Source organism: Protopterus annectens, chromosome 17.part0 (assembly GCF_019279795.1).
Source record: "Protopterus annectens isolate FY-2018-M chromosome 17.part0, PAN1.0, whole genome shotgun sequence".
In the NCBI taxonomy this organism is placed as follows: Eukaryota; Metazoa; Chordata; order Ceratodontiformes; family Protopteridae; genus Protopterus; species Protopterus annectens.
Genome location: NC_056751.1, coordinates 112,829,127 through 112,846,562, shown reverse-complemented (window position 1 = coordinate 112,846,562; position 17,436 = coordinate 112,829,127). Strand labels below are relative to the sequence as shown.

At 39.8% G+C, this 17,436-nt stretch overlaps 1 protein-coding gene across 1 annotated transcript in view; it reads right to left on the bottom strand.

The window, feature by feature from the left end:
- Positions 1-4,239: 4,239 nt before the first annotated feature.
- Positions 4,240-17,436, bottom strand: part of UBXN8 (UBX domain protein 8) — a 399,557-nt gene continuing 386,360 nt past the window's right edge. Inside the window, exon 9 of the mRNA XM_044059156.1 lies at positions 4,240-6,580. Coding sequence (XP_043915091.1) covers positions 6,419-6,580 — 162 coding nt within the window. The 3' untranslated portion in view covers positions 4,240-6,418. The remainder of the gene's footprint in view (positions 6,581-17,436) is intronic.

Here is a 17,436-nt window from a genome sequence, read left to right as displayed (position 1 = left end):
GCAAATTTTAGCCGGGCCTGGATGTTTTTCTGTGTAAGAAAAGGCTTCAGTCTTGCAACCCTACCCCATAGCCCAGACATATGGAGACTATGGGAGATTGTTGTCACATGTACTACACAACCAGTACTTGCCAGAAATTCCTTCAGCTCCTTCAGTGTTGCTGTAGGTTTCTTGGCAGCCTCCCTGACCAGTTTTTACTTTGTCTTGTCATCAATTTTGAAGGGACATCCAGTTCTTTGCAATGTCACTGTTGTCCCATATTTTCTCCACTTTTTGATGACTATCGTCACTGTGTTCCATGGTATATCCAATGCTGTGGAAATTTTCTTGTACCCTTCTATTGACTGATACCTTTCAACAATGACATCCCTTTGATGCTTTGTAAGCTCTCTGCGAGCCATGGTTTTTGCTGTAGCAGGCAACTAAGTAAATGTCAGGAAAATCCAACTAGGACAGCTGAACTTTATTTGGGGTTAATCAGAGTCTCTTTAATTGATGACAGGTGTGTACCCAAGAAGACTGAATGCTGAAACTCAAGGTGGCAACATCACAGTCTCTCAGTTACTGTTTTCACACTGGGAGAGCTGAAGTTAAGGTGTTGATCAGTGTGCAGCTATCTTGGGAGTCCTCATGGTTACCCCAATCTTGAGACCCCCCCCAACTAGGACCAACAGTCACCCCGAATTGTAGGGCTCCCCTCCATTAACTAGAACCAAGAGACATTCCTGTATTGCTATGGACATGACCGCTACCAACAATGACCCTTCTCAGCATTCACAGGACAAGGATTAGTTTTGGATTTTATTGCATCACAGGAAACAAGAAGGCACAGTATTATCTTGCCAGAGAATGGAAAATATGTCCACAGTGAAACTGTTGCTCTGGTACCAAAATGAAGATGGAAAGAAAAGTGTTCTTCAGCAGTGTCAAACACACCCATATTTGGCAGGGCTCAGTTCTAAAAGATCTGGACAAGACAGGAAATCTTCAAGCTGCATCTCCACTAAAGGACTTGTGGAGTGGATCGATGAAGGAGTGATATCTCTATCTATAGCATACTTCCAGGTGTGCACTGCTTTTCTAAACAAGGGGTATAACTGAATGTTCCTTTGCTTGGTCAGCTATCATACAGTGGATTGATTTTTAGTACGAAATGGGACTGTTTCTGTAATCAGCTTTCTATTCAAGACCAAATAGTTGTAGTGAAGCTCCTTTTCACTGAATGGTCACTTCATGGGACACCTCTTTGGAAGTATAGGCAAAAACTCCACAAGCAACTCCTATTGTTCTTGGTCTGAGAGAAAAGGATACAACAGAGGCAGCTCAAGTAATTGTACAATATGACTTCTGTTTGATGTCCATAACCCACCTATTTGAAGAAATGCATTTCAAGCACAGATAAGCCTGGAGAACCATCAGTGCACAGTGTGGCCTCCTTAGCAGATCAGTAAGAAATGCTGCAATACCTACTGAACTGAACTTCTTACAAGACTTCCAGGGATGACCAGGGAAGATAGTCTAGCACTTGGCATGTCATCTTTGGTGTTTGGCTGCTTCTTAATCCTAGGTGATAGAACAAATATAGGCAACAGTTTGAAATGTCGGGACTTGCTATAAGGAGTCCCATAATGCTGAGTGGTCAGATATCCAGGTTTACATATACTGTACTATGTCTGTGATTGCCATTTCTTGGAATATTCCCTTTTCGCAGAGGTATGGCAATCTCATAGTCAGGGGTTGCATGGGGATTCCCCCCAATCAAAAAATATTTTTTAGGAGAAGAGTGATGTTTGATATTCATGCTTCTCCTGCATTTTCCATCTTTTTTTCTGTTTGTTGGCATTTGGTCTAACCAAAAAAAGCAAAGACAGAAGGGAGAAGCATATATCCATTATTTACACTGAAAAAAAAAAGCTATACAGCTTTGCTAGATGCCCTCCATGATCTCTTGTAAACCAAAAATAAAAGCAAGAGCATCCAAAATAGTCTGGCATGGGGTCTTTGTAGAATGAAAAGATTCCGAAGCATGATACTCAACATTTCTGGCCTTTGTCTCTACAGCATTCAAACATGCAATAGTACGTTTATAACTTTACCAAGGGTACAGTATTAAGGGTCTCTATATTAGTCCTCGCCCCGGAGTTCAGAAGAATTATCTACTCTTCCAAAACTCTCTCTGAGAAGTGTGAATATAAGCTAGGAGGCAATTAACAGATCATAATTTCTAAAATCACTGAACAATAAACCAAGCCTGCCCACAGCCTTTTACTGTGGTCAAGGAAAAGTGGTCACTTTTTAAATCTATGTTGAATATAAATATCACAGTGAGCTACTTTGGGATGTCTGGTGAGAAGATGAGACCATATGAAGGTTGCTGGTACAAATATTTGAAAGATGCAAATCTAGGTGCTTATAAACAAAAAATGTATCATCTCATATAAAGGAATACAGTGAAAGGATAATCCTGGCCTCCCCTTTTGTCTTCTTTCCTAAATTATGTGTTGAAACACTTGTAACGGAGAGAAAAGACACAAGACAATGAGGAGTGCTTCTTCAATAAAGCTGTCAGTCAAAAGGAGAGGAAGACTCATGGTCTCCATCAATCTTTAGTGTGAGGTCATTCACTCCTTCGGACTTGAGTAACCACTTTGGATACAGAGGGAGATAGAAAGGCCCCCGCTAGCTAGCCTGAAGTAAACAATGAAATCAATGTAGCATGGGGGAGCATAGAACAGGGCATAACCTCAATTAACAAAGACTATGATATCAGCTGCAAATATGTTATACAGCTGTGTACCATGGCAGTGAGAACAGGCATGCCAGTGCAGGTCTTAATGCTATCTGCCTATCCTGCTGAAGCAGACTTGCACACACATTTTCAGCCATTTTCTACAATGCGCTGAACAGATTTTACAGCTCTGCAAGAGGATGGAGAAAGACAAGGGCCAGTAACTGGGTACAGAGTGGCCTACGTGGGCCATCTTAACCCTCAACAGCGGGTGGTGAACTACACAGTAGAAACAAAGGGCGGCAATTCCTAAGGCTCAGGTTCAGATACTAAAACATGTCCAAGTGACTCATAAGAGTACCCTCCAAAGTCACTAGCTGTGTCAATGTTAACTAGCTGTGGCTAGTATCCTTCTATTTTTCCTTGTACTCATCTGTGGATGAGTAACAGGAAAACAGCCTCAAAGATAAAAAGACTGCACACTATCCTGATAACTGTGTGCTCTGAAGTGCAGTTAGGCTTGAGTTTAAATCTAAACTCCTGGTCCCTTTCCAATCTACCTTTCTTGCTTTTATGTGGCAGCTTCAAATGAGCCAATGCAGTGCTTATACCACCCCTAATTACTGTTAGGCATTGGGTACTGGTAAAGGTCTAAATCTTTTCTCTTTGATGCCAGTGACTCCAGGGCTTGAACAGCTGGCATTTAAGGAATGCCATCAATATTGTGCTTTGTTCCTGGCATAAAAAAAAAAAAATAAATAAATAAATAGGCAGGCTGAATCATGCAATTGCAGAGGTGATGGCAGCAGGTACACCTGGAAGGTTTAAACTTTTCAGTATTTATCACAAGAACATAACAATGCATATTAGAAGAACCAAATAGTGGGTCTTAGCACAGGGATACAGTACATGGGTGAATAGGCACTCATGCCCAGGTGATAGAAGTTCAGCATTTTAAGAAAAGCCTCATTAGATAACACAAGAAAAATGTACCTATACATTCCATCAATTCCACAAAGTCTATCAAAATTAGAGCCACTTGTTCACAGAAAGTTGTAGGAGTTAAGCCACAGCTGAGTGCATCCCCTGTTGTACTAAGCTTTCATGCTGAAGACCAGATGGTTCTGAGTTGTATTCTCAGTCTAGATGACTGGATTGCGGGCACTGTAGTGCAGCATTAGGGGATACGTCATTCATGAGTTTGTCATCTTTCAGATGAAATGTTAGTGGTCTCATCTGCTTGAGTTGGTGGTAACACAGGTGGATGCACATATCCCATGGCACCTACTGAAAACAGTAGGGAAAATTACACAATGCCCTGGCCATATTTCCCCTAGCAGTAGAAATACCACCTCTGTTCACTACTGAAATGAGGCCTCTAGCCTAGTGGGACTAACACAGTTAAAGGATAAACAAAAATATATAAATGTATGTATTTCATCTTTTTTGGGACTTTGCACCACACCTTATTGACTAACAGAAATATAGTAGTAACTCAAACTAGACTGTAGTTTCTCTACAAGGCTTCAGCTTTGTGATTTATTAAGTGGCTCTTTATAACATATGCATTCATTTATAAAGACAGAAAACAGCAATGTAAAAAAGTTACATAAAACATACTTTTAACTATTACTCAAATAGTTATCCTGTAAAACACACATGGCCTTGGACAACAAAGACCTTTATAAGGGCAAACTGCATGTACAATTTTACAATGGCACTTGATCTGTGCAACTCAGAACCTACCTATTATGATAATTTATACAACATTTTTAACAATAAAAAATATGCAGAAATGGCATAAATATTTTAAAGCAGTATACTGGTGGTGGGATTGCTTCAATACATAGTTGTCCAGGTCAGATCCCATGGAAAAGACTCACCTTGTCCTAATTAAATGAAAGGTGAGCCGATAACTTTCCTACAGTTAATTCCTTGCTTGGTCAGTGTCACAAACCTCCAAAAATATGAGGGTAAAAATGAATGCTGTTAAGCTTTGCATACGTCCAAAATTAACTATGCAGACCAAAATAATAACATCCACTTCAGAGAACAGAAAGAAAATTTTAACAAGAAAGTCACACAGATTAATTAGATTTATCTAAAACAAATTATCACAGCACAACTGTCGTCAATAGTGACAACCTTGTGAAATAGAGGCAGTATTCACAGATGAGATAAATTCATATATGCAGTGATCAGCTACTGGTGCTTTGCATTTGGGTACTTAAATTCAGCTCAAAACACAAAAATACTTAAATGTAGTTGCTCCTTGGGGGCTTTTGTAAACAAACTGCATAAAAATAATTCAGTCCATTTGCATACTGAAGAAGGGGGGGGTCTATATTTGCTGAAATTGCATTTCGATGAACTAACACCTAATCAACCGCACTTCAGTGAAAATAGTTTCAGCGCTTCGCTGAATTTACCAAAGGCAAGTAAATACTTGCCCCGCAGCAAAACTGACCAACATGTAAGTAAATTGAACCCACCCAAGTGGGGGGCTGTGCCCCCCTAACTATATATACTAACTCTGAGATCGCACTACAGTAAAGAAAAGGGCAAAGTTGAGTAGTATGCCTACTACTACTTTGCTCTTGGTAAATTCAGCAAATCACTGAAACTATTTTCGCTGAAGTGCGATCGATGTTTAGGTGTTTGCTGAAATCACATTTCAGTGAACTAATATAGATCCGAGAAGGGTACCATGTGATAGTGAAGAACTACGGGTCACTCACAAAGCAACTGCTAATGGAGGGGTAGGGTGCATCTGGTCTGGACATTTGTAGTGCAGTTATACAGAATGTTCTGCATAGTACCAGATTGCCTTTTCAAAGTAAACCACATGCCTACTCCAAAGCTAGTCACACTTTCCACTTATCTTTCTTTGTATAAGGCATTTTTTAGAATTTACCAACATCTTATGTAGTAACATACATGAGTTGGGCAACTATAAATAGAAGCAATGGTCAAATTTAAATCTCGTTGAACTCTTCTTCTCAGCAGACAGGCATCTCAGATGCAGAAAAGGCAAGGAACTGTGTCTACTTTATGATGGGCTATGAGACAACACATGCAGAGGAGGTTGCCAGATGAGCAGCACCATGTCTTTTGAAGGAAAAAGCATCTATACTGCTGATCACATACTGCTGACAGCTACACTATGCTTCAAGCATCTACCCAGTCAGAGAAAGAAAAAATGGGTCTCCTCCAGACTATCTTTCTACGTAGTAAGCAAATCTGTAAAATGGAGAGAATGTAAATCATGAAAACGAAATATGCTGTAACTGAAAAGTGGGGTAAGCAGGACAGTGGCAGAAGAGTGGAATAAAAATGCCACACTACATACACATTGGGATAAGTGTGTCATAGCTGAAAACAAGTGACAGTTCTTGAAATCAGTCTACTCACCTTGCATTTAATCAAAATGTAAGTCATATTGAAAATATCAGAGTTAAAAAAGTTGTTCCAAATGTGTAATGAGGCAGATGTAAAAATGTAAGACAAAATTTAATGTGTCCATCATTTTTTGTCATTTTTTAGGAGGAATGGTATGGCCAAATTAAAGAAAGTTAAGTAGTGATGATCAGCAATTTCCTGTTGTATAATTCTTGAAGACAGACATTTTGTATCCTTGCATATTGCTCACATGTATTTTAATTAGGACTGGGCAAACAACCCTGCAATTAATCAAATTTCTTTTTCCTCCAAGTTTAAGACAGTGTCCACTGTTATGCCAGCATTCTCCAAGGTGAACTCTTCTTTAATCTCCAGCGGTCTCCTGGGATATGATGTGCAAACAACATATATTTCTGGGGGGTAGCCCACCTTCCGCATCCAGTCCAACAAGATCTACAGAAACAATGTATTTGAATCAGTGACGTACTCTGTAAGTTGTTATAAAATGTTACTGAATCATTACTTTTTTTAGATATTTAAGTAACATGGCTTTTCAGACATACCATGAAACAATTTCAAATACAAATGTACAATAAATAAGATACAGAAAATACATGTAATTACAATCAATGAAGCTGCAATAAAACATTCCACATGAAGAATAAAGGATCTTAAGACAGAGATTCCACAATTCTACAGGAACAAACCTCTTGGCCTGACAGCTGTTTGTAACACCTTACTCACATAAGCTAAACCTTACCCCAACCCATCACAGTACCTTATGAGAAATCCTTTCCCCCAACAGTACAACTACACAAGATATGCATCACCGACAGACACAGACACAGACACACACACACACACACACACACACACACACACACACACACACACACACACACACACACACACACACACACACACACACACACACTAGGGCAGATAACTAAATCTGTTCCCCAACATAGTTCTTACTCTAACCCTAACCTGGAAACACTGTTACATATACTCCTACCCTGTAATGCTGAAACCTTTGGAACATTCAAACGTTTAGGCGTTAGTAAGCAACCCTACTTACCTGCAGGCAATCAAACCTCACACACCATGTGGAAAGCTGATGTTCCCAACATTGACATTTCTGTCATCTGAAAAATATATACTTTGGATAAATCAGGCATGCATTTATTTATTTTGTCTTTGTTTACTGGGAAAATCTGACTGGGTAATGCCCATTTTCAACGGAGGCCACGGAGAAAAGTTCCATTTGCTTCCATTGCATTATACTAAGTTCTAGTTAAACACAGCAGTTACACTTTATTTACAATTAGACACAAACAGCAGTTACATTTAAACATTCTAAGATTTTACAGAGGTGGAAGTTACTAAACAGAAAGTCCACATGCAACTTAGTGGATTGTACAGGCATCAGTTATGTATAAAAATTATTTTACCATTTCCATGACAGGCTGGGTGTATCATATGGTGAACACAATGTCTCAACCTTGAGATGAGCAAGTGCAGGACCATGACTGGTTAAGATCTTGCTTATACAGTTGTTTAAAACTATTGAGTTTGTCAGAGTTCATATCAGTTCACTTAGCTGACATCAGTGGATTTGATGTCAGTTTTAACCATGAGGAATAGACCTTCATAAGCAAAACATATACTATTACCGCAACCATTTTACAAGTGGTCTCTGGTGGGTTCTTGTTTGTGCTGGTCTTCAGTGTCTGTCAAAAACACTCAGGAAAACCTTTGACACAGGATCATCTGAATACCATTCTGACACATTATGATGTAATGCTTCATGTTTGGTCTCCCCTGAGCCCATCAGTTATAGCTCCTTGCTACTAGCAAACATTTTTATCTGACATACCAAACAAATCTGTTTTATCAAACATTAAGGATCCTCCTAATGGGCTTCTTGTTGGGTTGCATCCCATGGAATAACCAGCAATGTGGAAGCAGCTGTAAGGATTATACAAGTACAGAGCTCAGAAAGAAAAGCCCTGCAGCACTCTTAGTAAATGAAGCCTAACTCTCACAGACATGGTAACAGTTGAGACAATAACGCTTGATAAAAGGTCAAAGTAAAAACCAATCTGCTCTGGCACAGATGTTTGCAATGAGGTAGTTCCCAAAGAAAGCACTGTAAGTAGCCACTTATCTACCTTAGCAAGTACAACATTTGCCAGTGGGTAGAATGCAGAATGATGAAAAAAGAAAATACAGCTGTCCATTCACTTGAAAATAATTTCAATGGAAATGTGAGGCCTTGTTTTCCTGTTACAAAGATAATGAACAATCGGTCCATGCTCCCAAATGTGAGCACTGTACCAGCTAACATCTACTGGTGCACATCCTGGGTATGAACGGACACATCCTTCCAGGTTTTGCCTCCTATGAAGAAAACAGTAAGATAGCTAGATTGGGTTAGGGAAAATTCAGAAACCACCTTTAGAAGGAAATGTGGGTTTCTCTTGAGGGGCACTTTGTCTTTGTGGAGTATCAGGTATGGTTTCCTTAACATAACAGCCTAAAGCTCCTAGGTCTGATGTGCAAAGGTGTTGGCCACCAGTAAAAAGTATTTCCAAGATGCAGGCAAACATCCACGTTACTTAACAAGCAGGTTCAGACAGGTAAGCCTATCATGAAGTTCAAATTCTATGGAAAGGAGGGGATTCTTTAAAGTTGTCTGACCAACTCATGCCAAGCTGTATAATGTTATCCCCCATCCACAAGGCCATGACCTGATTTGACAGACAGCCGACACATGCACAATGACTACGAATAATAAGAGGCCTCAACTGCATAAATGCCTGAGATAAGTCAAGATTGCTCTGAAGCTGACAGACACACTAAAACACAGTGTTCTACACCAAACTGAGAAACATTTTCACTTTTAGGGCAGAGGGCTGTTGAGTGGAAGGCTTCCTTACAAACTAACTTCTGAGAGTTCAGCTAACAAACTAGACAGGAACTAAATGGGTCAACATTAGAATCCAGGCCCTTTAGTGGCAATAGTTGTCACCTAACCATGGAAGGACATCCCTGGCTTAGATTCAAGAATATTTATATCATGAAGGTCTTGAAACCATAGTCTCCAGCCATCAAGATGCAACAAGAATGAGTTTTGGTCTTTTTTTCCATGGATTTTGCAAAGGTTGGGAATCAGAAGGAATTCAGGAATCACTCGTACCACAGTAGCAAGAACACATCATTCACCAGCTCCTTCTTGTCCTACCACCCTGAGCAAAGCATGGAGAAGACTGCATTTTCCCAGAGTATTGAAGAAGTTGCTGTCCAGAGTACTCCTTCTTTAAAGGCACATTCTCTGAATCCACAGCTCCAGAAAACAAATCAGGGCTGGCTCAGAGTACTGCAGCTTGCTCACTTCCATGGGGATGTAAACTGATGAGAGGGAAAGACTTCATACCTTCTTGCTTGTACTCAGTTGTGGCATGATGTCAAAGCTGTTTGACCTGAGCAGGAGAGGTCCAGAAAGAAGTTTGGCTCCAAGGCTATCATGGCCAAGAGTACGTCTTTTAACCCCAGCCGTCTGATGTGGAGTAGCTTCTCCAGGGGAATCCACAGCTTGTGCAATGTTGGAAGTCTACATGAATCCCCCAGTTACAAATAAAATGTGTACAGTCAGCATCTGTAATATGTTTAGCTCAGAAAACCAAACTTCCCAGAAGGGTGGTGGTGACTGTGCAACACTCCACAACCCAGTGACAAAGGTCCTATATACAAAATAAATTCCATGATCCTATGATGGCTCTGAACCCACTGGCACCTCACAGTCCATTGTAACAAATACATCTTCAGGTTGGCAAATTGTACAACAGTCTGAGTTTTGACCCTGTGGTTTGTTCTTCACCCATGGCTATGCACTCCTGGGCCCTCTCAATGGGAAAGAACAAACAGCAATGGAGACTGTCCACTTTAGCAATGGCACATGTGATCCTCTCAGCAGATCCACTTTAGCAATGGCACGTGTGATCCTCTCAGCAGAATTTAGAGATGACTTTCATTAACTGATGGTGACCCACAATAACTGCAATCATGATGTGCCCACTGAAGGCATGTTACTAGTGAGCCCCTGGATGAGACTACCAGGAACCAGTAAAAGAAGGAAGGAAGGAAAGAAAGAAAGAAAGAAAGAAAGAAAGAAAGAAAGAAAGAAAGAAAGAAAGAAAGAAAGAAAGAAAGGGAAGATGTGTAGAACTTTCTTCTGTAAGGCTTTAGCCACTACAGTAAAACCTCCAAGTGCTGAAGAAAGCCCATATGGCAAGACTTCATAGTGGAAAAAATGCAAACCCATAGCAAGCTGGATAAATACCTTGTACAGACCCCAAATACTGATGTAACAAAAGGCATCTGTCACACTGAATGACACCATCCAAGCATGAGTTGTTGCAAGCTGATCATCTGAAACCGAACAAAAGAGATTTACTGTTTGAAGTCATTGATGTCCAGAAAGGGAAAAAAAAGATTCCCCCTTCATAACCAGAAGAAGGGAAGCAAAATCCCTAACTCTCTCCAGAAAAAAATGACACATTTACAAACCCTCTGAGCTGCAGATTCTAGTGTGGTCTGTCTCAGGAGATCTACTGAGATGGACTGATCTGTTGGTAGAGCTCTTCCTGGAAAAGAACTTATGAGCTCCAAAATCTGTTTAACAATTACCACATATAGGACTGGTCCTTTATGTTTTTTTTTTCAAGCCAGAGTAAACTTGAAGAATTGATCCCAGTGGATGGTCTCAAACCAGAATCAGGATTGAAGTACAGCAACCAGAGGAGTAATCATCTTGTGTGGTGACTTATCTGGCATTCAAGGTGGAAAGATTGTGTGAATCTTCAGAGTTTTTGTTAAGCAGCAGTTACCCCTCTTTTAGGATTGGCCAGGTTCAGAGAGGAATAAGCTGAGGTGTAAAAAGGGAGATCACAAAAGCCCATCACAAAGGCAAATACTTTCTTACCCCTCAGGAGATCAAGTTAGGTTCTAAGTGGGCTGGCTGACAAGAACATCCCTCAAATATATGGCTACAGGATCTTGCTCATGACAGCCCTTCAAACAGGAAAATCTCCATCAAATATCTTGTGCAGGTAACTCATATGAACCTACACCAATTGTCAAAATGTCGACACAGACAAGGCTAGAGAGAGAAACACGGCAATGCACTGCATATTCTATAGAAAGTCTCCTTATAAGGTCCTCTGTAAGCCCACACTCCAGGATGGCCTCAAGCTTTTCCACTGCCTTGATCATGAAATGGGACTGGAACTGATACAGGTGAGACAAATGAACATTTGATGCCACCAAGTCCCAAAAAGGATAGGAAGTGTGAATTCTTCTTGCCACACCTATCCAAAATTTTAGACTTGGCAGGTGATGAGATGTTGTAGTCTCCAGTACTTATACTGGACCGAAAAGATGACAAGTCAGTACTTCGCTACTTTGTTAAATTCCCTACCAATTCAGACAGGGGAAGAAGTCTACTAGAGAGTTGAAGGGGTAGAGTCAGGAGGAGTCTAACCTGTTTGAACAAACTCAAAACAGGCTCCAAATGGGGAATAAGCCCATGTCTCCTCAAGTCTTTTATCCAGACATTCCACACAGCATTTTGTGGGTAAAAGAATAGGGATTTCAGGCCAGACTAAGCTATTCTTCATGAACCTGAGGGTCCCTTCGAATGAGAGATCATCCAGATATGAAGGTAGTGGTGAATATATTATGTTTGTCTGCGTCAGACATAATGGCCAACTGAAAATGTTTCCTCACAGCAATTTGACTGAGAGGGAGTCCTACTCCCTCTACTCTTACTGAGGTAAGCTCACTCGGGTATCATGCAAACGCCAACATTTGACTGATACTGAGCGGATAGAACTGACAGGCAACTTTAATGATATATGCTGGAATTAGGCCTGCACAGGGCCCAACACTTCCTTTAATTTATTCTCTCTGTGGGTGCAATTCCATGTTTGAGACTAAATTTCTCAGTAGACATACATTTTATTGAAGTGTAGCTCTTGATACACAAGAGTTAGCACAAGATGTCCAGGGTGTTCCTCATCAACTGAGGCCTGCATGCTTTATGAAGTCAGTCCCATCTGTACATTTAGGTTGGAGTTGCCATAATGGTCAAGGTGCTTATCTCAAAACCATATGGTGTGGGGTACGATTCTCACATCTGGTCACTCTCTAGTTACATGCTCTGCATGTAATAGTTTGCAGACTGACTTCCTATTATTAAAGTATACCATATGCCATGTCCCTCACTAGGACTGACCCAAGTACCACTGATAAGTGAACACTCCTTGGGACCAGGGTGACCAATCCTGGTCTCCAGCTAATCAAGGAGGGGTTAAGGAAACATAAGAACCTGAGCTATACTTCTCCAACAAAACAGTAAGAGATGCATTTCCTGTAGTTCTCTTTGACACAGGAAGAGTGCATTCCTGAATACTTATGAGCTCAAGATGTCTGCAGTACCTGATGGAAGTAGGGTGGGGTGGGGGTGCCAACTGAAAACTGGACTTAATTTTTGAACAGCAAAGTCTTGTTCTGCTCTCTGAATACTTGTCCTTGAGGCAAAGCTTTTACTTAGGCTTGAAATTGTGTGGAGGACCCAAGAGCCAAGTCTGTGTTTGGAGCTCTCAGTGGTTTCCATCCTTATTACCAGGTAGGCCAAAAACTTCCTTCTACTGTGTATTCAAGTGGCAGAGTAGTTATATTGTGTTATATTTTCTTGATGTGGAACAAGATAAGCCTATCCAGTAAGTTCGCTTCCCTGTTTTCTCTCCTCAGGTTTCCACTTGACCCATGCTGGTAGCATATTCCATGGGTCTACAACTTTCTCCATGAAGTACTTTTGCAGAATCAGGCAGAAGACTGTTACGAAAAGACAAGAGAACAGAGTAAAGAATCGAAACATAACAATAGCAAATATATAAAAAAGTCAGCACTCATGCCTCTGCACTACCTTCATACTTAAACAGTGACTCAGCAATCATGAATCGCATTGACAAATAATAAGCAATGCTGAAGTCATAATTATCAATGCAATGTAATGTAAAGCGAAGGGAGGAGAAAATAATGATGGAAAGGTATCAACACTGGAGGGGAAACAGTCCAATACAGCATGTTGTAACTTAAAATGGTAACTAAATAAACAGGTAAATACTTTACAATTCTGAGTAAAGTGAAAAAAACAAACATGGTGTTATAACCTTTGATGGAAGGTTGGCATAATGGTTAATGTGTTTACCTTACAGACACAAGGTGCAGGGTTTGATTATCAAAGGGGTTACTTGGCTAGGATTAAAATGGCCCATAAGGGCAGTTAGCCTAGTACTAATCCATGAACCTTAAACAAATACAAATTAATAATAATGTCAAATATTTCTTTAAAAGTTCAATTTACTGTTCATGCCTTTGGGCTGAAATGAGTTGTTTTTTAAAACAGCCTTCCTATTTAAGAGAGTACAAATTACATTTAATAGTAATTTAGGACATATAAACTTAAACATAATAAAGACTTCGGTATCCGACACCATCTTCATGTGTTTTCTGAAAGTGTGCTGCTACTGGACTTACTCTGGTAATATTCTGTACATCCCTTAGGTGCCCAAAAATTTGTCTGTCCAATACACAGTATTTGATATGAGCACAACAGAACATAAAGTACCTCAGCAGTATGACAACTGCTGTGCTTCTGAATGAAAATCTTTCTACTGATGTTACACTTAGGTAATTGCTCACAGAAAGTAAATCATGCAAGTGAGGCACATTTTGGCATCCACTATGAAACCACAAAAATATGTAGTTATGTCTTGTGTTTGCAATGTAACTATCTGTTTTTTCCACTAGCATTTGCTTTTGTCTGAAGATAAGCAGTCTGAATAGTACATTCTGGTTGACCTTTTCAGTACATCTGGAAGGAACACTGTAATTAATTTTCAAATGGATACTGGCAAGCTGATCAGTGAAATTAAAAAGCAAAGTAAGAAATTAAGTTTTAAACTGTGGCAAGAGAACAGCTGTATATGAGCAACTCTTCCCCAGCAGCCTTAGTACTTTAATGCATTAGACATAATTGTGCACACATTTAAGGTTAGCTACTGTACTTCTTACGGTTAAAAGTTAATGTTTAGTGAAAGCATGCAACATGTTACTTGCATCTGAGAGAGAAACAGACAAAAGACAAAAACAGACAGCAATCTGTGTAAGTGGAAATATGGGCTCTAACATGAGCATCAGCATGACTAACATTAACTTTAGGATAGGTAGTACTTGCAGATGCAGCTGCCGATATGGGGCAACTAATCTATTTGGAAGGGTAGATTTCTTGTTTGGAAAGTTATATAGTTTTGTGTGTCTGCTTAAGTTATTACTATTATTTTTTTCAAGATGTATTAAGTTTTTTGTTTCTTACAGTGTTTTATTGCAAAAAGTCTGAGAAAATGGGAAAATGTGACATGGGTTTAAACAGAGAGAAGCCGCAACATACAAAACCATCCAACCATTCATCAATGTTGGCATGCAAGCTGAAAGATGGAAATACATATTCAAAAGAATGGTCATATAATATGTGGTAGCAATAGGTTATCAGAATGGCTGATCTACCAATATTAACATTAACATGAAATATAAACAACCTTACAATTACTGACAAAAGCAAAGAGCAGTGTATTTTAAGTTGTGTAGGGTGAAAACAGCAACATTAAAGGGTATGCATTTGAAAAGAAATGAACATGTGAATTTGACAAAGAAAGGATTTGATAGGCAGATTTACAGGGGGTGCTATAACTCCCCCATCAGTACTTATGAGTAAATCAGCCAACAAATCATAACATAGTTTTAACTCATGGTTTTCCATACATCAGTTTCATTTGTAAATTACATACGCAGGCAAGCTCTTTTATCATTGCTGACCTTTTTCATTTTGAAACCAGACCATCTTGAGGTATGAAATGTTGTCACTGGGGCAATCAATCAATTAAAGATGACGTGCTTTGTATCTCAGCACAAGAAATTCTGTAAAGTACTTTAAACCTCCCATTTATAAGAGTAAAACATGACAGTCACCCAGAGTTACTTTTGTTTCAGCCAGTTAAAATATATAATAATTTGTTGTGATTCCCAGATAAGATTATGTACATATCAAATAACTGGACTCAACAGAAAAATAAAAGTTAAGTATTAAATTATATGTTTACTACAGGACTGCAATTGGTCACCATAACAAAATCAGTTTCTCTCAGCATTTAAGCAAATTGAACTCTACATTTACCTACAAAACGGAATCTACAGGACTGCAATTGGTCACCATAACAAAATCAGTTTCTCTCAGCATTTAAGCAGATTGAACTCTACATTTACCTACAAAACGGAGTCTACAGGACTGCAATTGGTCACCATAATGAAATCAGTTTCTCTCAGCATTTAAGCAGAGTAGGCTGCACACAAAAAGCATTTGTTAAGCTTTCACTTACAGTGCTGTGTAATTAAGCAGGTCACCATTTTGGTCAGTCATAGGGCTCTTTTTTCTACTTGAGTGTTTGCCTCCTTCCCCTGTAACTTAAGTAAACTGACTCTTACATTAAGAGCTATAATACTTACCTTATAGCTTTAGGACACCTTAGGAAACCTTGTAAACTGCAACAGCCCCGCTACGCTCGGGCTCTCTTTGCTTCCCTCCCTGCCCCCAATTTCCTCCCGCCCCCAGTACCTCTAAATTTAAAGTATTATAGCCACTCCCCCACTTTCTAGATCCTGTCTGCTTTCATCTGGGATAATTCCTCCCACCCCCATTCTTCTACCTACATTTTAATAGCACCTATTAACTTTCATCTGGCATTCTCCCATCCCCCTTCCAGTACCTTTACCTCACCACTCTATCTTCTGGTGTTGCATCACCAGGTAAAACAGTTCCTTAACTCACTAGCTGAATCACAGATAATGATATACTCCTCTTTACTAATCCTCTTGTTTGCACCATACCGCCTTACCTTATAAGAAAACCAGTTTCTCACGGAATTTCAGGTCCCAAAAGGCCATACTATCACCCCAGCTGTAAATCCTCCCACCTTGAACCATACTTACACTTCCAGCTCCTATCCAACATCTTGTTCAGTCTATCAACATCTCAACCCCAGGCACATTAACTCTAGATCCAAACACTACCACAAACTAATAAACAAATTCCTGAAGTTCATCACCGAGTATAGACTTAACCTAACACTTGGTGGTGATAGTCACCCCAACCCTGGCCCACAAACTTCAGATACACATACCCCCTCTACTTACAATCTAACTACAAACCTACAATTAATACGCCAACTAACTCTCTCCTAGCCTGTCATCTCAATATTAGAAGCATTAATAACAAGGTACATGAATTGCATGCACTTCTGGATGTCGACTCCCCTGAGAATCTCTGTTTATCTGAAACCTGGTTAAAACCTAACACTACAGACAATGAAGTGTTACCACCTGGGTACAACATACACAAGCTGGATCGTGCTTCCAGGAAGGAGGTGGGGTAGCTGTACTCTATAAATCTGAGTTGAATGTCACCATAGATGTAATACAACCACCTCAGATTAATAACTCAGAGATTCTTGCCACCAAATTGCAACTTAATAAAAATAAATGCATTAATATCATCTGTATGTACATTCCCCCAGATAACAATATATCTACACTTGAAGATATCCTGCACTGGCTATCATGACACTACCCCCAAGAAACCCTACTACTTGGAGACTTTAACATAGACTGGGGCACCTGTTCCTCAGAATCCCCAACCACCCATATTAACCTGCATGCATTTACACAAATCATATCCACCCCTACCAGGATAGGTAAACCCAACCAAAAAGAAAGCATACTTGACTGGGTACTCAAAGTCACCCCCAACTGTACACTTCTGGTACCCTCCCTGATGGCCTAAGCGATCACCTTCTCACATATGTAATTAAGCACAAAGCCATTAATTCCCAACAACCCTTTCTCAGAAAGGTTAGAAACAATAAAAACTTTGACCCTGCCAAATTCCAACAGGAACTAAACTCATGTAATTGGTCTATTCTAAAACACCTCCCCTTAGAGGAAGCAGTAGCATACTTTAACAACAAATTCCTTGAGATCCTTGATTTGCATGCACCTGTTTGTTCAAAGAAAACAAAGGCAAAAACTGTGCCATGGCTTTCTAAAGAGTCTAAACTCAAAATTACCTTTAGAAACAAAGCATGGGCTTTATGGCATTCTTCTAAAGACCCCCAAGATCACATTAAATACAG